The sequence below is a fragment of the Pelmatolapia mariae genome, linkage group LG4, assembly GCF_036321145.2.
Source record: "Pelmatolapia mariae isolate MD_Pm_ZW linkage group LG4, Pm_UMD_F_2, whole genome shotgun sequence".
Lineage (NCBI taxonomy): Eukaryota > Metazoa > Chordata > Actinopteri > Cichliformes > Cichlidae > Pelmatolapia > Pelmatolapia mariae.
This window is the reverse complement of record NC_086230.1, coordinates 18,102,075-18,128,145: the sequence shown is the minus strand read 5'-3', so window position 1 is coordinate 18,128,145 and position 26,071 is coordinate 18,102,075. Positions and strand designations below refer to the sequence as shown.

The window sequence follows — 26,071 nt, the reverse complement described above, 5'->3', positions numbered from 1 at the left end:
GTAAAGTGAAAATTGTATTCAAGACAAAAACAACTGCCAACACATCTGAAGCTCTTTACAAACATCTGCACAGACAACATGCTGGCATAAAGCTAGCCAAGAAAAGAGAGTGATATTAAAGCTGAGTGTATGTGTACAAAATGTGAGTCTGTATCCTACGAATTTATGTTGTTGACTGACAATTATGTGACAAAGCATTTATACAGTAATACAGTCCATAGGTAATTGACTGTATTACTTTTAAAATTATTTTAAATTCCACCATCAATATATGATACATTACTTTTTTGAATAATAACCTCAACACTGCCAACAATAAGTAATAAAAAATAATCATCACTGATTGATGTTATTCTATTTTTCATATTTCTTAAGAATGAGCACAATGCTATTATCTAAATCTATTATATGTAAAAAAAAAAAAAAAAAATCTACCAACTACATTTAAAGCTTAGTATAGTATAACATTATTTCAAATTGTTTTACAAGAAGACACTGATGGGAGTAACCATTATAACCTTTATTATTTTATGATTAACCTATATTTAACTTAATTTAAATAACAAAACTGATTTTAAAATTTTGTTTCAGAGTGGCGTGAGCTTCCATATGACAGCTGGACAGAATCTCATGTTAGTTCCTGGCTGAAATCCATTGGAATAAAAGAAATGTACATAGGAAAAATGATGGAGGAGGAAGTGACAGGACCAGTTCTCACAACTGTAGACCGGGATTTCCTCAACAAAACAATTGGAATGAAAAGTGGCCAAATTGAACACCTACTGAAGAAACGAGATGAACTTTTAATACCGGAACAGCAGAAAATAAAAAAGACAAGCGATTCATCTGGCAAGAGTAAAGATGGCAAAAAGGAAGCTGTTAAAGATGTAGAACAAGAACCAAAGCTTTCATCACAAGAACTATGTGACGGAGCAAAGGATAAAAATATTCCTACAGAGAGCAATGATAACATATCCACTACAGAAGTGGTTTCCTGTGACTATCGTAAATTTGACCATGATGAAAAGGACTTCAGGTACGTGAAACATCGTGTTCTTCCTCCTGAGACAGGGACTGAAAACATGATGGTTCCGTGCCATGAATATAAGTCACTTGAGATTGCATACAAACTAGACTCCATAAGGCTAAAAGTAAAAGTAGCCAGTGAAGTGTTAAGATTTGCATGCGCATGCATGAATATGAGAGCAAATGGGACAATTCACTTTGGCATCATGGATAAAGTCAGAGGAACTCACAAGCATGGGGAAATCATAGGGATACCTGTAAACAACCAAGAAGACTTTGTGGATGCATTAGACTACATTGAAAGGTGCTTTAAAGGGTCAAATCAACAAAGTGATGCCAGGAGTTGTATAAGGCACCCACGATTCATTGAGGTGCTTGACAAGGAAAGTAGTGGGAACACATGGGTCATTGAATATGACATTGTCCCAAAAGCAAGCATTGTAAAAGATAAGCTTTACTATGTTGGTGTTCCTAAATTTTCTGAAAAAGACAACAAAGTCAAATGTGAAGAGAAAATTCCCTATTACAGAGTTGGAGCAAACACACCACGTGTACCTGAAGATGACCTTGTTCCTTTCATTCAAGGACTGAGAGAAAAAGACCAACAGAGAGAAGAGGCAGAATCTACAAGCAAAGAAACAACTCTGGACTTTGGAGAGGATCAAAAGAGGAAACTTTCTATCCTCCTAACATGTGGGAAAAAGCACATGGACAACTCTCTGTTTTACATTGTTGTAACAAACAAATTTCAACCGGCGCATCTTGACAGCATAAGCTTCTTAGTTCACATGAATTTATTCTGTGTGTTTGACTTTGACCCAGATTCAAAAACATCTGGTCTTTGTGGAAAATACAAGAAACAGAAAGCAGTAAACCTTCACTTTTTTGATGACTATGCAAATGACAAGAGATTAGGAATTGATGACATCAAAAAGTCTTTACAACTTTTTGAGAGAATAAGTTGGATTTTCTGCAATGGAAGAAACAACTTCCCAGGTGGAGAACAACCCTGTGATGGGAAAACTTGGATCAAAACAAGAAAAAGGAAACTGAAAAAAGCAGTGTCACTCATCTGCAATGACATCCTTCCCAGACGTTCATTTGTTGTCCTCTTCCTGCTCATGTCTGATGTTCAACATCCACTTGTTGAGACTTTCCATGAATTCTACGCAGAGATGAGCGGACATGAATTTTTGGCAGTGATATCAGAGTCAAAGGAAAACTACAAGAAGTGGTCAAGTCTTGCCCAGGCGTCCTCCCCCATTTCTGATCTTAAAGAAATCAGCATTGTTGAAATGCCACTGAGTCATGTGGATGCCACCGTTCAAAGCATTCAACTATTGAAAAATCAATCCACAAGGACATTACCAGTCCCAAATGGAGGCCTGTGCTTCCTAAAGTCAGTTGAAGAGGCTATGCTAGATTCTTTGGAAATCATCAGTGTTGACCAGTGTGATGATACAAAACTAGAGATCATGAGTGAGGAGGAAATCCAACAAACTGAGAGCTACTTCTATCGAGGTGGAAAGATAAACTGGATCAACTTCTGGCTTGCTGATAAACACAAGTGTGGGGTAATTATAGAGAGGGATGCCTACAAAGAAGCAAATACCATTCTAGAAAATATAGCACATCGTCGCAAAGCCATACGCCCCATAGAGAGTGTGAACATATACCATCATCCAGGTAGTGGTGGAAGTACAGTGGCACGGCAGATCCTCTGGAGGTGGAGAAATAAAGTGCGATGTGCCGTTGTTAAGCAGGGTAAGGAAATCACAACTGTGTGTGAGCATGCAGTGAAACTGAGGGAACATGATGAAAACGACAAAAATAACTGTCTCCCAGTGCTGCTCCTGCTAGAGGACCACAATCCAGATTACATCAATGACCTCAGAGGGCACCTTGGAAATGTTATTGCAACTAAAAAGATAAGTTCCTCTGTGTTGTGCTTTATCCTGCTCATCTGCAACAGGTCAAACGATCCAGAAAGTATGTGCAGAGCATCATTATCTCAAACAGTAGCAGTCACTCACAAACTGTCTGCAGAAGAGAAGCCCTTGTTCTCAAAAAAGCTTGAGCAACTCAAACTGCAATTTGAACCTGACTTCATCCTCACATTTGTACTGATGACTGAAGGGTACGAGCGAAGCTACATTAAAGACTTTGTAAAAAATCTTCTAGATAAAATCGATCATTCAACACCCACAACTCGTCTCATCAGATTCGTGGCTCTCTTGAATTGCTACGTAAAAGATTCATACATATCTGTGTCACACTGTGAAGCATCTCTCGGCATCGCAACATATATGGATAGAACTCAGTACCATGCCTTTGTGGATCATCTAAGTGATGAAGCCAGGCTCATTTTCATCCACCTTAACCAAAGTTCAACACACATCCCATCAATACGAATTATTCATCCACTGGTGGCAGAAGAAATTCTGAGTCAGCTGTCTGTTAATTTGCCTCAGAGTGATATTGCCATGGATCTCATCAGTGACAAGGTACTGATCAATCACAGGTTTGACAGAGATGAATTTCTGAGATTCATCAGAGCTCTTTTCATTAGACGCAACAAGAAGAGCAGAGGAGATCCTAAAGACACAAGTTTTTCACCCCTTATTGAGCATGTCTGCAATGTTGATAAAGGGGGTGTTCAGAAAGCTGTTGATCTCATGAAAGCTGCTTACATAGCTTTAGGAAAAGATGCATGTGTAGCACAACAGCTTGCTCGGCTGCTTTACACTCATAATAGATTTGAAGAGGCTCTTGAATGGGCAGAGGAAGCAAAATCTCTTGCACCACATGATACATTTATCCTTGACACACTGGGACAAGTGTACAAGTGGTGGTTTTATCACTTGTATGATACCCTTGAAGAAAAAGAGCCATCCCCTGAAACGGGAATTGAAATCATAAGCACAGCACTCAAAGGAATTTCTGCCTTTCGGGCTTCTGAAAAAACACCTAAAAAAGAGACTGTCAACCTTAACAATTCATACTATGGGGAAGTAGATGTTGGTTGCAGGCTTCTAAAATTCCTGTCAGGAGTAGATGTTTTTTCAAACACTACTGGAAAATCAGAGCTGATGCAGTACCTGCTAACAGACTACATACCACAAGACGTCAAAACACCCTGGCAGAAATTTCATAGGCAGTTGAAAGGCTTACAAAAGAGCTTGAGCCAAGCACTTGAATGCATTTCTGAGGAACTCAGCTATTTTCAAACTGACATTAGTGAAGAGGATGAAGAGCTTGATGCCAGGGATCCAGAGCAAGTGCACAATCCAAGAGAGTGGCTGACAAGAAAGAGTGGTGTATATGCTGAATTTTTTTGTCTTACACAAGATGAGAGTGGTCAAGCAACAGAAAGCAATGACATTGACATGGCTGGTCCAGTTGAAAAGCTTTCTCCATTCCAAAGACAGATGAGGACCTACAAGCTTGGTGGAGGAAATGTTACATCCATCCTCTCACTACTTTATGACAAGAAACCAGAGAGGGCAGGAAAAAAACTTGAGAAAATCTTTAGCCTGTACCCAGAAAACCTGATGTGGAATGATCTTGATCCAACAGAACTCACAAACTTCATCTTTTGTCAGATAGCTCTCAACTGTATTCTACCTGGTTCCTCAAAGCTTCTGTCTCTTCAAAAGCTACAAAAATTCAGCAAGAGATTTGTGACAAAAGGGAAACACATGTCATCAGCAAGTGCTCTGTTCCTTCTCTCCCTTCTGTTTTGGCCTGAGACAAGTGATGAAGTAAGTTCTGATGGTGCTCAGATCCTTTTCTCAGCCATCGATGCCCTTCAGAGACTTTGTGAGCAAAAGATCCAACATAGGTCTCAGAGGAAAAGCAGGATTGTGACACACTTCTTTCTGGCAAAGGCAAGAGGTCTTAACAAGATTGTTCACAGAAGTGCTATTGAAAAGGAGATTAAAGGCACTCTAAGTGAAAGAAAACTAAAATGGCTGGGAGGAGAAGTATGGAAAACAAAACAAGTTGTGCAACTTCTCAAACGGGTTGAAGGGTGGACAGAAAATGAAACCTTGTTTGTGAGATGTGGAAGCAGTGGCAAGATCAGAGTAGTTCCTCGGTATAGTGCCTCCCTGCCTCACGGAAACGAAAAAGTCAACTTCTACTTGGGCTTTTCATTTGATGGTGTAGTTGCCTGTGACATCCAAGTGATGGACTAATGTCTTCAGTGTAAATCTCCAATAAGTAATAAGTAATAGTAAATGTAGTTCACATGACCTTGACCTATTAAGAGTTACAGAGACCATTTGTTGATTTTACAAATTTAATAAGGCCTGTGTGAAACAAGAGTTATTTCTTTCTGAGTTTGTTATCGTTTCAGTTCCAAATACCTTTTTTTTTGCATGTACCACTGATCTTTATAATTATGACAACTGTAACACATATGCACACTATGCTGCATTACAGTTTTTCTCGATTGCTAAAACACATTTCTTGAAACTACGCCTCATATCCGCACAACAGTAAACACAAATCCATAACATCTCACTCAATTCCCCAAACATCCTATTTCCAGGTCAAAATGAAGCTCTACACCCAAAACTATTCACTCCTGCTGAAAAACCGAACTTTGCCCTCAGACATCAAACACAAGCCCTCAAAAACACACACACTACAACAGAGTTTTGCACACTGGTACAATTAATTCAAAACAATAGTTCCAAAACAATTAGGTTACTTATGGTTCTCCCCTTCAAAACCCTTGTCACATGATAAACACAAAAGACGCAACCAATGTATGTACAGTGGCACATTGTCATTCATGTACTATACAGTACAACACACACCAGAAACATTATCCCACCACAGCATCTTGTCTTTGGTCTGGGTCAGGCCAGAGAATCTCATCCACATCACAGGCTATATTGGCCCCAGCCAGGCAGCGGGGGTAAAATCCTCTTGCATGCCTGATCCACCCCTGGCATGCATCTACTGATATGTCTAGGCAGGCCTCTTCCATGGCCTGAAGGAGGTGAACACGGACATAAGGTTCTCGGTCATACACTTTCCACCGCCATGCCGAAAATAACTCCTCTATCGGGTTTAGAAAGGGGGAGTATGCAGGCAGAAAGATATTAAAAAACCTTGGGTTATTGGTAAACCAGTCACAAACCAGAGCAGCGCGATGGAAGCTGACGTTATCCCACACAACAACGTAGTGAGGCTGCTCTGGCTGTGCTGGTTCCCTGTAGTCCAGCTGGAACATATGTTGTCTTAAACCATCAAGAAAAGCAAGGAGAAGCATAGTGTTATAGGGTCCTAGTACGGCATGGCGGTGGAGTACCCCTCGTTGGCTGATGGCTGCGCACATAGTGACATTCCCCCCACGCTGACCAGGGACATTTACAATAGCCCGATGGCCAATTATGTTCCTCCCCCTTTTCCTTCTTTTGGTCAGGTTAAAACCTGCCTCATCCACAAAGATCATTTCATGGGGAACAGGCCGTCCTTCAATCTCAAAGATTCTCTGCAAAACACATAACACAGTAGCGTCAATCGGTACCCTGAACCAAAGTTCAAGAGTGCTGAAATGGCAGCATAAACTGCCATGCTGTGATGGTACACAATACCTTATACAGTATCAAAACTCATACCTGAACATATTCCACACGTTGGTTTTTCACTCTGTCAGAGTTTCGTTCGAAAGGGACTCGGTATGCCTGTTTCATCCGGAATTGATTCTTTCGGAGGATGCGGTCAATTGTGGAGAGGCTGATGGCATTTATGCCTCGAAAAAGATGATCATCCTCAATCACTCTCCTTTGAATCTCTTGCAGGCGGATTACATTATTTGCAATTACCATGTTTACAAGTTCCCTCTCTTGCTCCTCCGACAAAAGCCTTAACCTGCCTCCACCAGGTGGTCGTCTCTGTGTCCTACAAAAATAGAAGCACTCATTACTGTAACTGTCACACATTCATTTTACAGGAAACTAATGGAAACATACTGAAACTCAAGACACATAAATTCAGTAACTTAAACGTTACTGTACAAAGCAGTCTTACTGCAAGTACACCTACCTGTTTTCCTCCCTGAAGGTTCTGATGATGGAGGCAACAGTGAAGCGACTCAAATTTGGTTGTACTCGTTGCCCAGCCTCCCTCATAGTCATCCCATGGACAAGGACATGGTCAACTAAAGTTGCTCGAATTTCATCCGAGACTGACTGTCTTCGTGCCCTTGCTCTTCCCCTTCCTTGTCGCCGTCGTTCTCCACCTCCACCTCCTTTACCACCTCCTCCTCCTCTTCCACCACGTCCTCCTCCTTCACCACGTCCTCTTTCTCCACCACGTCCTCCTCTTTCACCACGTCCTCCTCCTTCACCACGTCCTCTTTCTCCACCTCCTCCTCCTCTTCCACCACGTCCTCCTCCTTCACCACGTCCTCTTTCTCCACCACGTCCTCCTCTTTCACCACGTCCTCTTTCTCCACCACGTCCTCCTCTTTCACCATGTCCTCTTTCTCCACCACGTCCTCCTCCTTCACCACGTCCTCTTTCTCCACCACGTCCTCCTCCTTCACCACGTCCTCTTTCTCCACCACGTCCTCTTCCTTTGCATCTCTTTGGATCCATTGTTTCAAACCTGAATGAGCTGACTTTGGCCCTTTTATCTATCCATCGCAGGTTCTGATTGGTGTGTGCTAAATTTTGACTCCTAGTGTTTCCACCTGGTTAATTGTGTGCTAATTGGGCTCAAGCTATGCTGACTTACGTTAACATTATTGCATGCTAGTGCTTTCTACATGACTACATGGTGTGAGCACTGTAAAATGTAGGGATTTGTGTGTAGAGTTTTGCAGTACCAGTTCACCAAATTTGAGTCATGTGTCAAAGCAGGGAATAGTGTTTATAGTTCAGGGAAATGGGTGAGCTTTTTGACCAATAGCGTTTATGGTTTTGAAATTTTAGTTTAGAGGCCTGGTTATAGTGTTTAAGCAATCGAGAAAAACTGTAATATAACTCTTTACTGGGATGGATATATGGAGTTAAACTTGTACTGTTCTAACAGTAGTTCAGATCGGTAATTACATATGATTCACGTTTGTGTTGACTTGTCTGTACTGAATATCAATGTTTCTTTACTTGTAAAATTGTGATGTTGTATTTGCTCACAAAAATGTCTTGAAAAAGAGTTTTTAATCCTAACTACATTTTTACTTGGATAAATAAAGGATAACAAAAATAAAAAGAAGAATGTTCAAAAAGTCAGAGTTTAAAAAAAACATGCAAAAAAAGAAAAAGAAACACTGTAAATAATTTCTGAAACTATTTTTAACAATGTTTACATTTGGAAAAATGTTGAACATTGTGTTTTTCTGTTGTTAGCATATTTTTTTAAATGATCTTTGAATGGTGAAACAAAGTGTGCCTCATTTCTGTAAAAAAAAAAAAAGGATATTCTTGAGAGACTGCAAATGTGTTCTGAGATCATTTTAATGTGGGACAATACCTTTCTTGTACAGACTTTCATGTAAATACAGACTGCTTTCACACAGGCATTACTTTTTCTACTTGACAATATTTGATGATAGTACTTTCTTAACTTACTGTTTTTATTCATTTTGTGTTTGTATCATGAAATGTAGAAATGTTATTTGTATTTACATTTATTTAGTGAAAACCTCAGTGTTCAACATCCAGTGCAGAAAAAATACAAGTTAAATAGAGTTAAATACATCAAAAGTTATGAATTGGTTTATGTAAATTGAGACATTTTACATTGAAAGTTCTAGGTTGAAAACTGAAGCATAGTACATTATTTCATAAATATGAGCCAATTAATTTTCTTTCATGAAATGGTATACTTCAAGAAGTAAACAGTTTACAGAATTAAAAAAAAATAATAATAATATAAGACTATACTTACCAATAAAGTCTGACTGAATGACATCTGTATATTGCTGAAATCATTTTCAAATGCTCACTAGCATTTATTAGTAGTAGTGAAAAAAATTGCAGCACACCAATATAAAATTCCTTTCAGATTTATGAAGGATGCAGTTTTTTCAGAAGTTTGTGTCAGACATAAAAAAAAAAAATGCCATACCAAATACAATTTGACGAACATCATCAATCAATTATAGTTGTGGTACTTACTGCTTTAACTAACCCATTACTGGCAGAGATTCTCCTTTAAGTAAATAGTTAAATTCAAATGATCAAATGAGGAAAGCTAATAAAACAAACAGGATTAAGTAGTTAAGCCATTTTAGGAACATGTGAAAAGTAGTTTGTTCATTCAAACATCCTGCCACACATTTTAACTGCAAATGGTGATGCTACTGTAGAACTTTTAGGCCTTGAACATGCCTTTAATAGTCCATATAATTGTAAAATACATTTGAAAGCTCTATACTTTAAAGACTTTTCAGATGGTCTCACCCACAGAGATCTTCACTGGTCTAAAGATCCTAAAGATTTCAGAGAAAACTTCTGCCAAAAAGTAATTTTGAATTTTAAGTTGGTTAAAAATGAAACTCAAGTTTCATTTTAAAACTTTTTTCTTCTGTGCCTGGCTGTGATGCCATTCTTTGTCAAGAAAGTTGATGGTGGTTTTCCCTCTCTTGCCGATGGAAGCAGCATGTACTGCTTTTATTTTAAAAGCAGCAGTGACAGTTTCCCTTTCGAACTATAGTGGCAATTGCTTGTTCCATGGTTATGGCTGCACAGGAATACTCATTCTCATAGGTCATTTACTACAGATCCACTTTGTACAACATTTCCACCATGATCAGTGCTTCCTGATCACATGTGGTTTTCTCTGATCCATTCCACACTATTACACAAAATGTTCAAAAACCCAGGACAAGATAACCGAATCAGGATAGTAATACTGAGACTGAGTGTAGTATCCAGGCTTAGGGTTGAGGGAGACTAGCAAAGAGTTTGACCAGTAAATGGAGGACAGGGTAGATAGTTTAATGACAAACAATGAAATATTGTTTACGTTTGTTAACATGTTTTAAGAAAAAAGATGCCTAAATACAAGAACACAAACAAGGACCTTCACCAAACTTGCTGCAAGTTTGGGGACACCGATATCCAACAGCATGTAAGCTGTGAGGGCCCCTGATAATGAATGAGAAGACAGAAAACAGTGAGACTTGCCTCTGGCTGAAACAGGGCTACACTGAGACAGGGCCTCAGCCAGTTCCCCCCAATGGCATTGCTACAGGGAGAAGAAAAATCTGGGTTTTAGCACTACAGCCTCTAATGATCTGGATGTTATGCAGCTGTACAATGCATTCTATCAGTGACATGTACAGAGCATCAGCAAAAGACTGCCTATAGGTAAAAGACAATATTTACAAGCATTTTGCATTTCATATACAAGATATCAATGTTTACTGTTCACCTTCATAATAACAGAAGAGCAGTCACAATGCAGTTTATACCAGGAGTACAAACCTGTTGTGACGTCTCAGCCTAGCAACAACCCACAAAAAAAAATCTAACATTTCATTACAATACAGTTTCACAGTCATACATATACTAATAAATATCTCCTTTATTTAAAGTTAAGGGAGCAATTGTTCATAAAAATATCAACACAAACACAGAGTTAGAGCATGAACAGATAGTAGAAGCCCTCACCAAACAAAGTTGGGGACACAAGTCCAACAGCACTACGTGCTGTGAAGGCCTCACCATTTAGCTTAGAACAGAAAGGTATTTACATAAAACTTGCCTTGATAAAGGGTGGGTACTGCCCATGTAACTCCAGCGCCTTCACAACACTACGAACCATATCTACTACACTTCTATACACCTAAACATGAAAAGGAAAAAAAGCCACAAAACAGAGATGGTTTCAATCAGAATCAAATCAAACAGGTCTTTGATAGATGCAATGTAATATTTCCCATGCCATGGGATGTTTACAGCTCCTGTCTTTGCTGTTTATTTAATGTCTCTTCCTCATAGCTCAGTAGCAGAACATCAGTATACTTTGGTAATATAATACCAATACTGGTTTCTCTACTAGCCGCTGAGAGCATTAGAAAATGGTTGAGAGTCCAAACCTATTGAAGAGAGGGAGCAGACTTCAGTAGTGGCCTCCAGGAGACATGACAGGGGGTCTCGTGACAATGGTTGGCCGTGGAGGGGCTCCCTGGTACACTGGGGGAACAACTGGAGGGGCCTGAATATACGGAGGTATTCGCCCAGGTATGTAGCCTGGCATCCCCTGCTGTGGCCCACCATACTGACCTGCAAGGACCAGGCTCATTGGTTTGCGTTCAAGCCAAAATAAACATAATTTTTACTGCAGTCCTTTTAAGACTCTACAAACATGATCTATACAGCACTTTCTAAAACAATTAAACTGAACTAGAGTTGAAACATTTCACGACTACAAAAAAATTAAGGCAATTAAATTAGATTCTTTGGTTTACAGTTGACCTAAAACTACCAGCAGTGTATACCAGGTATGGGATGCCTCATGCTGTGCTGCTGAGGAGCCATCATACCACCCACTGACGCTGTAGCACTGGTGGTCTGGCCTTGGCGGGGAATACTGCACTGGTACTGGGACAACTGAGCCCGAAACTCTTCCTACGGCACAAAAAAAGCAAATAAAAGTGATTTGACACTTGACATGTGTAGCTCAGCTGGGAAGAAAAAAACAAGAAAAAGATTTTTTAAAATAACAAACACATTGCATAACTACTTACTTTAACAAGAGTGTTCCAGCTAGAATACTTACCAGTGAGATATCCTCATCAGGGTGGATCAACTTACTGGTTGCACTGGAGGTGGTGAGCGTGGCAGGCTTACTGGTTACTGTGGAGGGAGGTTTGGAGACCGTACTGCTGCCAGCATTTGGGCTGGCCAAACCGGTGGAGGACTGAGTGTAGGCTGGGAAAGTGGGCTTTGCGAGGTCAGAGGTAGTGGAGGGGGGAGTGTGAGGGGACCCCGACACTGTCTGCTGACTCTGAGGGAAGAGACAGGAAAGCAGGTTAGAGACACTCAGCAGAAAGACCTTTGAATTTCACAGGGGGGTCAATTTTAGTCAAACTCCAAGAGTACTCCAATGATATAGATTATTTGGTCCTTTTTAGCCTTGGCATTCATAATGTTCATGAGCAGGAATAAAATGCATTTGTCTGGAACATCTATAGACAAAAGTTTTAATACTTTGATCTTTTCCTTGGATCCATATTAGACAACAATCACAAAGTGTTTCTTTCGTGTGTTCTTTTTTAAAATGAGAATTTATGACCCTACATTTTTTATACTCACTAAACTGTAAATTTACATTTTCAAATTTAAAACAGCAAAATGTTTCCAAAATGAAACCTTGCAGGACTAATTTTGTGAAGCAGTACAAATATCTAATTCATCTGACTAAATAAGCTTTTACCATATTAATGCCTATAAGATGGATCTGTAACATTTTACTCCACCATTGTAACATGATAAGTAATCTTTCAAAGTTTGACTAAAATAAAACCAGTTTCTTTAGGCCTGCAGAAAAACTCATGAAAAACGAATAAAGTGCTGAGCATGCTGTCATATTTTGCAACAACAGAAGCCCATATATTACACATATCCGCATAATTCTTCACTTTAACATTTGATTTTAAGGTGATGAAGCTATTTTTAATATTGAGTGAATGCAGATAAATTAAAAAGCAAATAAAAAAATAGCTAAACATTTTGATTAAGAAAAAAAGAAGAAAAAACAGCTTTGCAAACGAAAGAGATTCAACCTGCCCGCCACAAGCAAACCATACACAGTTGTGTGCATGCCAGCTGTAAAGCAGCAGGTTCTCAGTGTAAAGTAGGCAGACAGCCTCATACTTGTGAAGTGCTAGGGAACAGAGCTTTAGGGGAAGCGGACTGAGTGTCTGCGCTTGGTGAGGCTTTACTTCTACTTGCAACTTGACCGGCCATCTGTAGCACAGGAAAAAAGTAAAGAAAAGTAAACAGAAAAGTCTGTCAATTAAAAGAATTCCTGGGTAAAGTCTCCTTTTTTAATCAGCCCGTGCAAGCTTAGACATCTCTTACTGAAGAAAACTGTAATGTCCTGTCAGAATGCTGAGAGGAGGTGAAAACTGTGCAGCGATAAAAAGGCATCAAAGGTTTTACCTGCCCAGCACTCGGGAAAAGAGGTTTTGTGACATCAGGTTGCACCGACGGTCCAGCAGGAACTGCAGGTCTGGGTAGCATGCCTGCAGCAGGCGGGAGCTGAGGCATGTGAGTGATGGCTGGACGGGTACCCATTGGAGGAGGAATGCCTGATACCAGCAGAACAAATTAATTCTATGTGTGCAAACACCTCACTGCAGTAGTGTTACTTAGCATTTAAAAATATTAAAAAGAAATAAACGAAATTGAGTTGCAGAGATCTAAGTGGATCCTGAGGGTGTATGCTAACAGGGCATTACCTGGTGGTACACCGGGCATCATCGGAGGCATCATCCCACCCATTGGGATCATCCTAAATACATAAGAAAACATGATGTTTACAATATACAGCGAGGATTTGACTGATAGAAAGATTTGATTAAGAATGACAAAGATTTACCCTGGAGGCATTCCTGGCATTACAGGGGGCGTCGCTGGAATCATGGGTGGCACACCTGGCATCATCGGGGGAATTCCTGAAGCAAGTAAAAAAATTGTAGTTATCTTATATCAAAACACACGATCCCGCCAATTCATTATGTGCACCGGGGGAATAAGTCCCGGTGGCCAGAATTGTGGCCACAGACTTTAGTCCGCTCAATTGGTTAGCTCTGGAAAATGTGAAGAAGATTTTAAAAAGTCAAAAATTTACAATGTATTTTAAGGTTTTACAGTTTGATTAAGATTTTTTCACTGTCTAGAAATTTCAGTTTTTTACACAGTAAAAAATAAAAAGGAAAAAAAAGAGGGAGAATAAAAAAAGACATATTCTGTGAATCAACAAGAACTTTCTGTTTTACAATTACAGGACAGTCTGGGAATCAAGTAACCAGAATGTTTTCTGAAATTTTTCACATTCAGTTATTACAGTTTAAGTCCAAAGTGTCTGCTGAAAGATTCCTTAATTCACTACAGGAGCGTCACTTTATCATGTAAAAATAAATGAGACATGCTAAATTAAAATTTCAATGCTTTTCCAAATATTAATAATCTGAAGGATTCTGTTTGCAGTTCAACTTCTTTATACTGACAGAAAGGGGAGTTTCACTGATCTACCCCACGTATGATCAAAGTGCACTGTATGTGGCCTATAATGTAAATTGAGTTTGACATCACTGAGCACCAACAATCATTGATAAATACAATATATTACGCCCCCTTGTGGATCATATAGTTACTTCAGACGAGACACAGGAGGTTCATTCAAATTCACGTAAGAGAGTACTGGTTTAGCTCACAACAGTTACAGCTCTGACCCGAGGAATCCCTTTGGCAGTACCCTCAAAGGGATGTGTGTCTATGTAACGTACACCATGTGGTTTACACGTTTTGGCTACAAGCTACGTGTTGCAGACATAATTCAATCAGCATCTCTGATGTTTGATACTTTATGTAAACTTACAAAACAACAGGAATGAGGTTCAGTAGTTGGGAACCAGCAATTAGATAATTTTGCACCAAGGCAAAAAGACAAAACAAAAAAAAAACATAAATACCGTGTTGAACAGCCACATGGGGTCACCATTGAGTCATGTAAACGGCACTCTGATGGGAAAACACCACAGGCCTTTCTCATTTCTCTAATTCGTGCCTTATAGACTGTGACGGATGTTTCATGGATGTTTCAGTTCCTAAAATGCTTTCAGAAGAAAAAGGAGACGAGGCTTGCCAGAAGCTTAAACCTATAAAGCGTATGTCTGCGTGTATAAAAGAGGCGAGGCACACAGCTGGAACATACAAACCACAGTGGAAGGAGGACTCTTTTTTTAGTATGACCACACTTTCTTCCTTTCACTATTTTTGTGACAAAAACAGGTCTATCTTGTGGCACAGCAACTAAAGTAACATTTATGAACACTGTTATAGCTAAAATAATACAATACATCTCTGTCAAATGCTACACATAATTTGCGCTGAGGCTACAAAGGAAAGATGTCCTTCCTTGCATCTCAAACTAAGACATGAAAAAGGAAGTAGGACTCCATTATAGGGCTGCCACGATTGGTCGACTAGTCACGATTACGTCGACTATCAAAATCGTCAACGACTGGTTTAATAGTCGATGCATCGTTTGAAGCTTTGTAAGATCCCAAAAGACGCAGGAATAAGTAGTAGGATTTAAGAGTGTAATAACGGAATGAAACCGAAGATGGCAGCACTGCATGTACAAGGATGCCAGCTGCCGTTAAACCCAGAAGAAGAAGAAACTGTGTCCCAGAATTCATAGCGCGGCCCTGCTCAGTTTCCAACAATGGCGGCAGCTAGTTAGTTTTAATATCTTATTATTCTTTCTGGGTCACAAAATAAACGTTTAACATATTTTCAGGCGAGAATGTAGCTGTGTAAACTTCAAATATCTGCTCGGTTTATCAAGACACCACATATTTTCAAAAGCGCTCCGACGTTTTCAGAGACGTCTGTTACCCACTAGCTCGATAGCGAGCCGGGGGCAAGCCTCACTAGAGCCCGTGAGAACAGCGGACTCCCGGCAAATTGTTTTCAAACCCACCGCCGTCTTTCGCTACTCAGGTTAAACATGATATATGAATCACTTAGATAACTTAAAAATGTTATTGTTTGGCTTTTTTCAGTATTTTATTTGTTCCTGAGTAAATCGGTTTGGCTGAGATTAAAGTTATAGTTTTTACACAGCTGAATAAACGTCAAGCAGACAACTGATTATCAGAAGTGTGAGATGCTCAAGAATATACTCCGATGTCCCGTTATATTTTAGATAACAAGGAGTTTATTAAACTTAACCGAAACAATCTGCAAATTTCATTTAAATTTAATAAACTATCATCTTGTTTTTATTTTTAGTTAGCACATACCTTAAACACTTAAAGCTGTAAGCTAATGATAGTTATATAAGAGCAGATGCTGCTGGTGCAATAAGCTGTACGTTTTACGTTCAATGGATGCATGATCTGATTAGTCGACTAATCGCAAAAATAATCGGTGACTAGTCGACTATCAAAATAATCGTTTGTGGCAGCCCTACTCCATTATAGTGTTATAACAGTCTTGAACACAGCAGATCAAGTTAAGTATCTGTTCCCCACCTGAGTAGCTGCCTGGTGGTAATGCTGGGGTCCCAGATCCAACAGGAAGCATACCAGGCTGGGTCATAGGGGGGACATAGCCAGCTTGTGGCTGACGTGCAGCAGGCTGCTGAAAGGAGGGACCGGGCTCATCGTCGTCTTCATATTCATCAGAGTCATCCTGGTTCTGCTTCTTCTTCTGAGTCTCTGAAAATCAGGATGAGCAGAGTCAGACATGTAGCTTAAAGAGACGGATCCTGAGATTATCGTGGTGTTAATACCTTGGTTCTTCTGCTCTAACATCCTTCTCCTCTCCTCCATGTCTTTCTCTGGAATACCCTCCATGCCGTATATCTCCAGTTCAATATCTATTCTTCCAGGTATTGCATTAGGAACTCCATCAATGGTCTCTTTATGTACCTACACATGTGAAGTGGTACAGCGTGGTAACTTCACTGCACGAAGACACGATTTAGCTTGACTTCACTTGCATTATTATCGTTTCCTCACCTGCATACAGTGGATGGCGAGCCCGGGGCCGGTGTACAGCTTCTTATGACAGATGTGGCACTTGAAGTGTTTGGCTTTCTGATGCTGGATGAGAATCTTTTCATCATCGAAATCTCTGTTACAGTACCTGAGATAACGGCTGAGGAAACTTTGGATGATAAACTCGCTGTAGTTCCAGGTGAAAATATAGTTTAGTTACTACAGATATTTTTTAATATGTATTTTATTTAGTATCGCTAAAAATAAGCTGAACAGCCAAATACCAAGTAAACAAATAACTGTCATGTTAGCTAAGTGTTGGTTAAGAGCTGCTAATTCACACAACCGTTAGCTGACAGGACATAGAAACGGGTGCCGACTGGCGTAATATAACAGTATAATATAAGGTGTGCTAAAGGATACCAACACCAAGGCTTCATCTGCTTTTTCTTCTTCCTGCCCATGATTTTAGCGTTGTCAGTTCACTGCCTGCTAAAAATAAAAACACCTCACAGAGATGGCGTCAGCTCTCCAACATCCCATAACACACTGCGGCCAGTCCCCAAACCTGTGATTTAAACAAACACTCACCTTAAAACCTGTTAGGACAAAATCACTATTATTAAAGATTTTAAGTATTTGACGATACCTGGTTACCTTAAACATATCATAGGCTGGTTAGATATTTGTATTAAGCAGGTGAACAGGTGTACTAATTAATAAAAAATACACTATAAACATGTGCAGGTATTATGCGTAATATATTTACAAATTAGTTTAAGGATACAATAATAATTCCTAATTATCAATTTCTAGATGTCACATTATTAATTAATTATTAGCCTGTTATTATTAGTTTACGACACAGATAAAAAATGAAGAAAATTCAAAACTACAAGATTGAGCTATATGAATCACAGTATGCAAAATAAGCAGATCATAACAGAAACACAAACAAGATATATTAAAAACAGACACCAGAGTTACATTGACATTAAATAATGACATTAAAAACGTTGCAAGCTGTAATGGGTTTTAAGCTCTTTCGTTATAGGATGTTACCGTCTGCTTTTATTTACCTAGTCGGACCCAGGAACTTCCAGCAAACCACTTTGAAGTCGGACGTATTTTGAAACGTACAAAGAGGACATGCGCAGTAGGACCATAAACGAAGCCGTTGTTTGTTGGCTTTCAGTTTAATATCAGTGAGGGCTTTCAACGTTTACTGTCCTTTTTTTCATATCAAAGCAGCTCAGCTAAACAGTAAAGTTTGTCCTTGTTATCTTCCACTGTAGCCGCTGCTAGCTTTCTCCGTGCAGCATGTTTGCCTCCCAAACCTCGTCCTTCCAAGATTCAATCGACGTGGAGGAGAGAGATGACTTTGACAGCGAAGAAATAGCTGGATACAGCCAGAAGATTCAGCTGAACTGCTACTACACCATCTATCTTTATCAAGGCACAAGGTAACCGTGGCTAATTCTCTGCTAGGTTTCTGCTTTGCAGAGCTTTGCTGCAACCATATAATACCTATGGTTCTGCTTCTTGCATAGATAACTCGAATTTAGGAGCATGTTTAAAATGTTAGGATTATTACTGTGGATAACCCTTATCCTCCTTTTCTTTCTGAATACAGCCAGGAAAGATATCTCTGTGTAGTTTATGGTTTTATTTAGCTGTATTTGTCCCTACACCTGCTGACATGCGGGTAAAGCCGTCTTTATACATTAAACTCTAACCAGGTGATGAGTAAACTGTCGATTGTCTTAGATCTGAGGCTTCTGGGGAAAATGTGGCATGGAACCAGAGACGAGCAGACTCCACAACCAGTCAGGAAGACTTTAGGTAACGAAGGAGCCAGCGCTTACCTTCCACTTGCTTTGCCTGGTTTCTCTCTGGCTTTCTTTGTTGTGCATCAGTGTTTCCACAAGCTGCCACCGGCAATCTGATTAACATGGATTCAGTGCTGTTTTCATTCATGGTTTTTGTTCCGACTGGTCATCACTCTGCTTCTGAGTTACGTGGCCTTAAGGTGCCTCCTGATCTAAACAGTGGCTCCACTTTTATGTATCAACTACTGTTGGTTAAAAAAACTAATAAAAAATAACTTTGAATGTCTTTGTAGAGTGTGGAAAAGTTTAACAACTATGTGACTCAGTTGTGTGTTGTGTGTGGCCTATTGTCATCAGCTTTCTTCATCTCCTCTCCATCGACTTCAGTGGCTTCCATAAACTTCTCATCCCCTGCACTGGCTGTTTTTATCCACACTGACTCTCTGCTTTGCCCACAGCCTCACACTAATTGACAGCAGCCTGCCATCAGAGGCAGAGCCAGAGCTGCGGACCTACATTTCAAGGAGGCTGAGCAAAGGAGCCCTGCTTGGAGGCATGGGCAACATTGCCACTGTGGAACTCAGGTAATAATTTTACATACAGCAGTGGTAAGCTTACACACACTCGGTATGCTCTCTTTGAACTGTTCTTCTTCCAGTGTGGAATGATTGTACAGCTACATCTTTAAGAACTTTAAAGATAAAACAAGAATTGGGTGCACAAGCTTCAATTTATTTAAGATTTTCTCTAATCCACACAGAGTCAACAAGCTTCTGGCTTAACTTCAGCTGGATATTTGAGCACTGGCACTACATGTTTTGAACCTCATCTCGTTTGTTACACTTGTGCAGGTCATGATGTGGAAGCATATTATGTATTTGTATCATAGTGAATATAGCCTGTTTCATTTAACCACACTAATGAAAAGCTAAAGTTTAACTGGAAATATGTCTCAGCAGTGGAAATGTATACGTTTATTAACACAACCGTTTTGAATTTTTACTCAACAGTATTCCAGAGCAGGCCGTCGGCTGCTACTGCTGCCTCCTGGAGCAGGAACGGTCTCCCGAACAGCCGGATTCCGATGGAAATGGATATGTCATCTGCTTTATGGGAGGGTCTGAAAAAGGACTGAATTTATATCCTTTTGTATAAAATAAGCCAAAGTTACAAGTTAATAGTTTTCCAGTACTATTATACGTGATCCTCCTTGCTGTTAAGGAATGTGTTTCACTGCATTGTTGTGGTGCGCCCGTGTTACAGTTCAAATTCCTTGACTGCATACACATTCAGATTAGAGCTCGATAAGTACGTCCAAGGCCTGCACAGCAGCCTGCAAACCCCAGAGGTATGACAGTGCAATAACAGTGTAACTGTGTACCAATAAATGTATATGTTATAGTATTATCCGTGCAAGACTGACGTGTCCCACTATGTTTGTGTTTTAGCTGCAGAACCTTGAAACAGAGGTGCGCCCCTATCTGAGTCAGTGGTACGAGGAGTCTGTGATGCACATTCATCGAGTGGTGCAGCTGGTTCAGAGCAACATTAGCTTCCTGCTCCATGCTGTGAGTCATTTCTCACCACTACACTGTTTACTTATTGAAGTATATCCAGTAAAGATAAGTGCTCACAAAACAAACACTCATCTGATACAAGAGAATAAATAATTAAGATAAGAATGGAGGACTCAAGAATAACACTGCGAGTTGCTCTAGAGAGGAATTTTGTTTAGTAGGTACAATACTCCATGAGACAAGTGTTGGAATCATATCAGAAGCTTGTGACATAACCCTGATGAGGAAGACATTACATAACACTTACCAAAAAGTGTTCTAGAAACAAACCGAGGTTTGGTTTGCTCTCATTTCAAGAATATGACATCATTTCTATCATCAAATCACCTCTCACTTGATCCTCAAGACTCAAGGCAATTTTATTTTTTTACTGAATAAACAGATTTTTATAAAATGTGTGGGACGCTAAAAAAACACATTTAATTAAGCACAGGTTTCCATAACTACAGTGAGACTTGGCAGGGTTTCCACACATTCACTGTCTGTGATCAGTCTCTATCCTGGTTTGTAAACAGTATTTTACAATGACATCTGAAAAGTAGTGGAACTACATATACTCACCGACCACTTTATTCGGTACACCTCAGTAATAGCAGGTCGGACCCCTTTTGGCCTTCATAGAAGAATTAATTCTTTATTGCTTAGATTCAACAAGGTGCTTGAAACCTCAGAGATTTCAGTTCATTTTGACATAATTACACCCAGGAGGAAGATGAGTGTTACTTTCGTTCTGGGTGAACTGGTTTTGAAATCATGGTTTAGCTGTCTGTTTGTTTCCAGCTTAATTCATTTCAACCTCTAAAACCTTGTGTGCACAGGCTCTGAGTCACACACATGTCGAGGTCATCAATTCAGACGAGAGGACGAAGGCTGACGTTTCCAGGTGAGTGAGGTGACGAAGTCCATGCTGATCCTCGTGTATCAGGTCTGTCTTTCTTCCTGTTGTTCATGTTCAGCAGTTCAGTGTGAAGAAAAAAAAAAATCCACTTTATGCTCTTAGGTTCATCAAAGCAGCCAGTTTGCAGGGACTTTCCCAGCAAGACACCACGACTGCTTCTCTGTGCAAGGCCATCTCAGAGGACGCACAGTCTGCCCTGATTATAGACTGCTCCACCAGCCCACCCACACTCACAAAAACTGGTAACTCACACACTGTGACATATATGTACTCTATGTAATGTCTGAGCAACTAATAAAGATGTTTTGTCCCCTCAGTCAGTAACCGTTTCTGTGATGACTGGATTCAGGCATTTCTGAACGCTGCAGAGCGTTGTAATCCGTTCCTGCTCAGACAGATTCTGGAGAACTTTAAACTTAAGGTGGGAAAACACACACACACAGACTGTAGCAGGGTTTCTCTGGTTATCTGGACCGTGTTTTCTGTTTCTAAAGTCAGATTAATTTCAGTTTAAATATAGCATTCTTTTATCAGATAACACACATTCAATTATATTTAAGTGGACATAATTAAAATGTTATTTTAATGAATATATGAATATGAGACACATATCAATTCATATATTTTTCACTAGCCCACAGCTTCTCATTTCCTAATATCAGGCACAACTTCTTCTTTTTTTTTTTACTTGTTGCCTTTTTTTCATCCTTGCCTCTTCCCTTTTTGTAAAACCTACTACTTTGTCTCTCCCTCTGCAGGCCATCCAGGACATGAACAGCTTGAAGCGCTTTGTGCGGCAGGCGGAGATGAATCACTACGCACTATTTCGCTGCTGCCAGTTCCTGCAGGGCTGCGGAAACGGGGACGTGCTCCTGCAGAACGCCCGGGCCGAGCACAGCGACCTGCCCGAAGCCTGCAGCATCATCACGGTCCTGGAGGAGTTCCTCAGGGAACAATCCCAGGCCCAAGCGTGATCCCCAACCAACGTGCACTACCAGCAAACCTCACACTACAATCTAAAATATCAGATATCCTGAGAGAATCACAGCTGTCGAGGCTGCTGCGTAATAAAATGTGTAAGTTATAAAACTATGTTTTGGATACTGGTGGTCAGACTTGGAATATACTGTACTGTAAAGCAGTGACAGATTTAGTAGCATCACTGTATTAACAATGACAACTATTAACGCCAGCTGTAATTCACAAATTATAACTTTCTAAGTACATTACCTCAGTGAAGATAAGTACAAATTGAAGAAAAACAGATTGTTTAAACTGCAGTTGTTGAGTGGGTAGTGCAGCTTGTGTTGTGTATCACGGTACTATGAACCAAATATTATTTCTGGTATTTTTGCTAACTGACAAAGATGACAACGGGGCGTGGAGTGTGGCTTATTTAATTTAATTCTATTCTTATCAATTCATTAATATTTAGAATTTATTTTGACTCTGAGGGAAAAAAAATTACTGCGAATGCACAAATCACTTTTTACGCATTGCTTGTTACATACGTGCGCCTTGTTTTTGCTTGTATCTCAACACAATATATGCACTACTAAATTATTTTAATGAGGAAGGATACTGTGTGTGTATCAACTGTATGTTTAGTCTTATTCTGGTAACGGAAAAAAAAATTGTCGTATTTGTAATGTGTGAATATTTTTGTTTACATTCAGTATCACAGCCTTCATCAGCTCACAGGCACCACGTGACCGCTCGCTACATCACTAAACTGAGTGTGTGGCATTTAAAGAGTTTCCCACAAAAAAATGAAATAAATAAGAGATTGAAAATACAGATTTGACAACAAGCTCATAGTAAACTTTTACTTTCTTTCCTTCTTTTAAAGTGTTTTAGCATTAAGCTCAGATCATTCCCATTAAATCAAGTCCAAAGTGTGTAATACAGCAATATCAGTAAAGTATAATGGTGTATACTTTTAAACTGTGAACCAGGTTTGACATGTAAAATGAATTGTTTTTACTTTTGTGAAACATAGTGTGACTGACCCTGCAGTTCTTGTGTGTACACATTTCTGTACAGCATGTTTTCTCTACCTATAAATATGTGTTTGTGGTTCTCTGGTCTTGTATAGAAGGAGTAAATAAATACCACAGTTGAACCTCTGCTGCGGTCTTATCTGTTGCCTAGTTTTAGACGAAACAATGAACAAAGATGAGGGATATTATTTACATTTGTATAAATAGTACTAGTATCTAATACTGCTACTTCTAGTAAAACAAAACAAATAAAATACAGAAATGAACAGTTCCCAAGGTTGACAGCGTGTGGAGTTGCATGTGCTGATGTTCTGAAACCACAGCTCAAATGATCCACTTAGTTCCTTCCTTTGGCTGCAACCGATACAATGAAACTGTGTGCAAGTGCATTTCACAGAACTGATGCAGTTTTTACTGCCTGTCTGCCTTTACATACCAGTATCAAAACAAACTATTGCAGCACACGTTAAAAGTTCTCATTGTGTAGAGTCGGATGTGGGAAAAAAAATAAACCAGAGTAGAAGACGCGATTAGTTTCATTTAAAACTCAAACACAAAGATAAAGAGATGAAGCAGCGACGGTCTTCCAATCCAAAGCTGGTGAGTTTGCCGGCCTCCACCGATGCTCTGAAACTACACCTCATATATTCCAGTAGGTTCCTTCCTCTGGCTGATCGTCTGCAGATGCAAGCAAACACCGTCAAATGTGTCGTAGTTTATGAAGAACTGGGTTATTTAATTGTTTAACCGGGTAAAGTCATAGAAGTTACCTATGGTGTGATCAGACATGGTTCTCAGGAGTGAGCTTGGCACGTCATAGACACTCTCTGCGAGGGTGTGAAATGGATAAAACATCAGCAAACAACAAATATTCAGACTTTTCACTTCTTTCCTCTACAAGCAAAACACAGTCTCACCATGACATTCAGCAGTCTGTCTGTAGGACGCAGGGACATCGTAAACGTCCTCTTCTGCCTCTGCTGAGGGGTTCACCTTACACAACCCTGAATATGTGACACACATTAGGGCCCTCTCTTGGACATCTGCGTGCTCTTATTGTGAAAGCTTAATTATTTAAAGAACGTTTTTGGTCATACTGTTTCTAATAGGCAAAACATCATAGTGTCCTCCTTGTTCGGCCTCTGCACTGCTCATCTGGCTGGACCACTGGGGATCGCTGGGACAGTAATCTGAGAACAGCAGCATTTAGCACCAGAAATAACAATTCAAGCTGTGATGGTGCAGAGAGACAATCATGATCATGTTTACCGTTGCGATTCTGGTAGGCTTTCCCTGTGTTCTGATAAATCTCCTCCTCGTTGTCCTGCTCTATGGGCTGCCAGGTGTTTTGGGGTTGAGAGGTCTCCTTGGGTTGCCAGGTGTCTATGGGCTGCCAGGTGTTTTGGGGCTGAGAGGTCTCCTTGGGTTGCCAGGTGTCTTTGGTGCGGGGGCAGATTTTATGGGGTTGTGCGTAGATGTAGTCAGAGGGAGGGGGCGCAGAGAGGGGCCGAATTGGAAGCTCCTCCATGACACTTTCGCGGTGTGAGCAGATGGGTGCCATGCTATGTAGTCTTTCTCGCTGCTCACACACATCAAGTCTGAGGAGCAGAAAAAGTGAAAAGTCAAAAAAACAAAAGAAAGAAGATTTGCCGGGATATGATTGTAAATTCAGATCTTACTGTGCGTCCTCAGAGACGGAGGTCGTAGAGGCAGAGAGATGCATGGCCTGCCAGAGGTATCCCACCCACTCCTTCCTGAGGTCCTCCGTCTCTGCTGCCTGCACCACAAACACGCGTGCAGTGGTTGAAGAGGGAAAAGGATTGAGCTTACAATTGACAAGCATATCAAAATTAGAAATATGACATCTCTAAAACACAGTAATGACTCACCAACACTTTTTTCTTTCCATTTGTCATGGTTATTTCAAAAATAAAGCGCTTCCTGTCTGCTTTCTGGACCTCTCGCACTGACTGCACCTGACCCAGAGGACAGATGACACATTTAGGTAATCCAAACTCACGTACAGGAGACGGCGCAACAGCTGCGGAAGTACCCCAGAAATCACAAACAGACTGGAAAATACTGTATGTGCTAGTGCATTTCAGAGAAGTGGTGCTCATTTAAAGATAAAGGGTGCTTACAGCCTAAAATACAGCAATACTTCTCTTATTAAGAGAAGAGGTTAAAGCAGTCATGAGTGTGAGACTGGCTTATAATAGTAGGGTAAAATGAAAGAACACATTTTATTTTTAATTTTATTTCACATTATTGTGAGCCAACTTGTGAGTGAAGCCATCAAATGAATGTAGTTCATCAGAGGCATCAATTAGTGAGGCACCACTGCTAGTGCTAACAAATAAAAAACTAATAAAAAACACTCAATAAAAATGCTTGCTGTGGTTAATTTGGGCACTTGCTGCCACAAGCGCAAAATCAGCTTCCTGTATATCAACTGTAATAATTGGGGATATGAAGGACTTACTGTGTATATGTAGTAAAATCCTCTCAAGCTCGACTGCAAAGAGAAAAACGTCCAGTGTGAACATACAAAGCAGTGAGATCTTTACAAGAGGCATTTTCTATTTCTACCTGTAATGAAACCATAATTTAACGGGAATTACTAATTAAATAAAACAAAAACACTTACAGCACTTCCATTCTTCTTAGTGTAGAAGAACAAGGTTGTGTTTTGAAGCCTGAACCAGTATGTGACCCATCTCATTTTCTACAACCACAGCAGAGAGTGACCAAAGTCACTTTCTAACAACAACCGTAACGTTCACAGTAACTCAAGGGCAAAAGGAGCTTTATAACTTACCACCGTGTCTTTTCTTTTTTGTAGAAAGCTCTCAAAAAGCAGCTCGGTCCCATCCACAGACATGTTAACCTTCAGATTACAATTTCACACTGTGGCTGCCAGTTCTTGCTACCTGTGTGCGTGTGGTGAGACTTCCTCATCGCTCGAACTGAGAGCAGTATCGCTTGCAGCCACATCACCTTCTCACTTCTGCATTCTGCACAGAAGTCCTATTTGTTTGAGTTCA

General features: G+C 40.0%; 5 protein-coding genes across 12 annotated transcripts in view; 2 read left to right on the top strand and 3 right to left on the bottom strand.

Annotated features, from left to right (window-relative positions):
- LOC134626148 (BUB3-interacting and GLEBS motif-containing protein ZNF207-like) overlaps window positions 1-17,291 on the bottom strand; it is a 28,970-nt gene extending 11,679 nt beyond the window's left edge. The window contains exons 1-13 of one of the 5 annotated variants that reach the window (XR_010573650.1): window positions 17,147-17,291; window positions 16,745-16,871; window positions 16,516-16,654; window positions 16,256-16,441; window positions 13,594-13,669; window positions 13,454-13,506; window positions 13,155-13,303; window positions 12,867-12,959; window positions 11,770-11,997; window positions 11,489-11,618; window positions 11,087-11,273; window positions 10,753-10,833; window positions 8,371-10,233 (exon numbers count right to left, since the gene is read on the bottom strand). Coding sequence is in view for 2 of the 5 variants with exons in the window: in XM_063471697.1 (XP_063327767.1) it covers window positions 11,110-11,273; window positions 11,489-11,618; window positions 11,770-11,997; window positions 12,867-12,959; window positions 13,155-13,303; window positions 13,454-13,506; window positions 13,594-13,669; window positions 16,256-16,441; window positions 16,516-16,654; window positions 16,745-16,871; window positions 17,147-17,187 (1,386 nt within the window). In the remaining 3 variants the exon portion in view is untranslated. Of the gene's footprint in view, window positions 1-8,370; window positions 11,274-11,488; window positions 11,619-11,769; window positions 11,998-12,866; window positions 12,960-13,154; window positions 13,304-13,453; window positions 13,507-13,593; window positions 13,670-16,255; window positions 16,442-16,515; window positions 16,655-16,744; window positions 16,872-17,146 lie in introns of those variants that run through there. The other 4 variants (XR_010573651.1, XM_063471697.1, XR_010573649.1 and 1 more) reach the window with 4 other exon arrangements.
- LOC134626731 (sterile alpha motif domain-containing protein 9-like) lies at window positions 585-5,244 on the top strand (the record flags this gene model as incomplete). The annotated part of the gene is made up of 1 exon (XM_063472669.1): window positions 585-5,244. A coding segment is annotated over one exon (4,638 nt), but the record flags the coding sequence as incomplete, so codon positions are not given.
- Window positions 5,398-8,196, bottom strand: LOC134626151 (troponin T, skeletal muscle-like). 2 transcript variants are annotated; one of them, XM_063471703.1, is made up of 3 exons: window positions 7,084-7,198; window positions 6,657-6,939; window positions 5,398-6,529 (listed from the first exon to the last, which is right to left on the bottom strand). In XM_063471703.1, exons 1-3 carry the CDS (start codon window positions 7,173-7,175, stop codon window positions 5,858-5,860), a joined length of 1,047 nt encoding a protein of 348 aa, XP_063327773.1. In that variant the 5' UTR covers window positions 7,176-7,198; the 3' UTR covers window positions 5,398-5,857. The 2 variants fall into 2 exon arrangements, with proteins under 2 accessions (XP_063327773.1, XP_063327774.1); XM_063471704.1 differs by having other exon boundaries at window positions 6,422-6,529; window positions 7,084-8,196.
- A 566-nt stretch (window positions 17,292-17,857) lies between the features above and the next one.
- Window positions 17,858-23,632, top strand: lg4h17orf75 (linkage group 4 C17orf75 homolog). Of its 3 annotated transcripts, XM_063471700.1 has the most exons (11): window positions 17,860-17,928; window positions 18,019-18,186; window positions 18,491-18,565; window positions 19,011-19,136; window positions 19,563-19,693; window positions 19,842-19,900; window positions 20,001-20,120; window positions 20,948-21,012; window positions 21,130-21,269; window positions 21,345-21,448; window positions 21,786-23,632. In XM_063471700.1, the coding sequence occupies exons 2-11, from the start codon at window positions 18,044-18,046 to the stop codon at window positions 21,999-22,001; spliced, it is 1,179 nt and encodes a 392-aa protein (XP_063327770.1). In that variant the 5' UTR covers window positions 17,860-17,928; window positions 18,019-18,043; the 3' UTR covers window positions 22,002-23,632. The 3 variants fall into 3 exon arrangements, with proteins under 3 accessions (XP_063327769.1, XP_063327770.1, XP_063327771.1); XM_063471699.1 differs by having other exon boundaries at window positions 17,858-18,186; window positions 21,786-23,631; XM_063471701.1 differs by lacking the exon at window positions 18,491-18,565 and having other exon boundaries at window positions 17,860-18,186; window positions 21,786-23,630.
- LOC134626152 (uncharacterized) lies at window positions 23,597-26,048 on the bottom strand. The gene is made up of 10 exons (XM_063471705.1): window positions 25,846-26,048; window positions 25,675-25,752; window positions 25,510-25,542; window positions 24,917-25,003; window positions 24,707-24,804; window positions 24,297-24,625; window positions 24,125-24,217; window positions 23,945-24,031; window positions 23,798-23,854; window positions 23,597-23,705 (listed from the first exon to the last, which is right to left on the bottom strand). The coding sequence occupies exons 1-10, from the start codon at window positions 25,906-25,908 to the stop codon at window positions 23,668-23,670; spliced, it is 963 nt and encodes a 320-aa protein (XP_063327775.1). The 5' UTR covers window positions 25,909-26,048; the 3' UTR covers window positions 23,597-23,667.
- Window positions 26,049-26,071: the final 23 nt, after the last annotated feature.

Coding starts and splice junctions, on each gene's coding strand:
- LOC134626151 (XM_063471703.1), bottom strand. CDS start 7,175: ATGACTATGAGGGAGGCTGGGCAACGAGTACAACCAAATTTGAGTCGC. Junction 6,940..7,083: donor ACCTTCAGGGAGGAAAACAG/GTAGGTGTACTT, acceptor CTATTTTTGTAG/GACACAGAGACGACCACCTG. Junction 6,530..6,656: donor AACGTGTGGAATATGTTCAG/GTATGAGTTTTG, acceptor TGTGTTTTGCAG/AGAATCTTTGAGATTGAAGG.
- lg4h17orf75 (XM_063471700.1), top strand. CDS start 18,044: ATGTTTGCCTCCCAAACCTCGTCCTTCCAAGATTCAATCGACGTGGAG. Junction 19,137..19,562: donor ATTGCCACTGTGGAACTCAG/GTAATAATTTTA, acceptor TTTACTCAACAG/TATTCCAGAGCAGGCCGTCG. Junction 19,694..19,841: donor TGAAAAAGGACTGAATTTAT/ATCCTTTTGTAT, acceptor CTGCATACACAT/TCAGATTAGAGCTCGATAAG.
- LOC134626152 (XM_063471705.1), bottom strand. CDS start 25,908: ATGTCTGTGGATGGGACCGAGCTGCTTTTTGAGAGCTTTCTACAAAAA. Junction 25,004..25,509: donor GATTTTACTACATATACACA/GTAAGTCCTTCA, acceptor CCTCTGGGTCAG/GTGCAGTCAGTGCGAGAGGT. Junction 23,706..23,797: donor CATGTCTGATCACACCATAG/GTAACTTCTATG, acceptor TTGCATCTGCAG/ACGATCAGCCAGAGGAAGGA.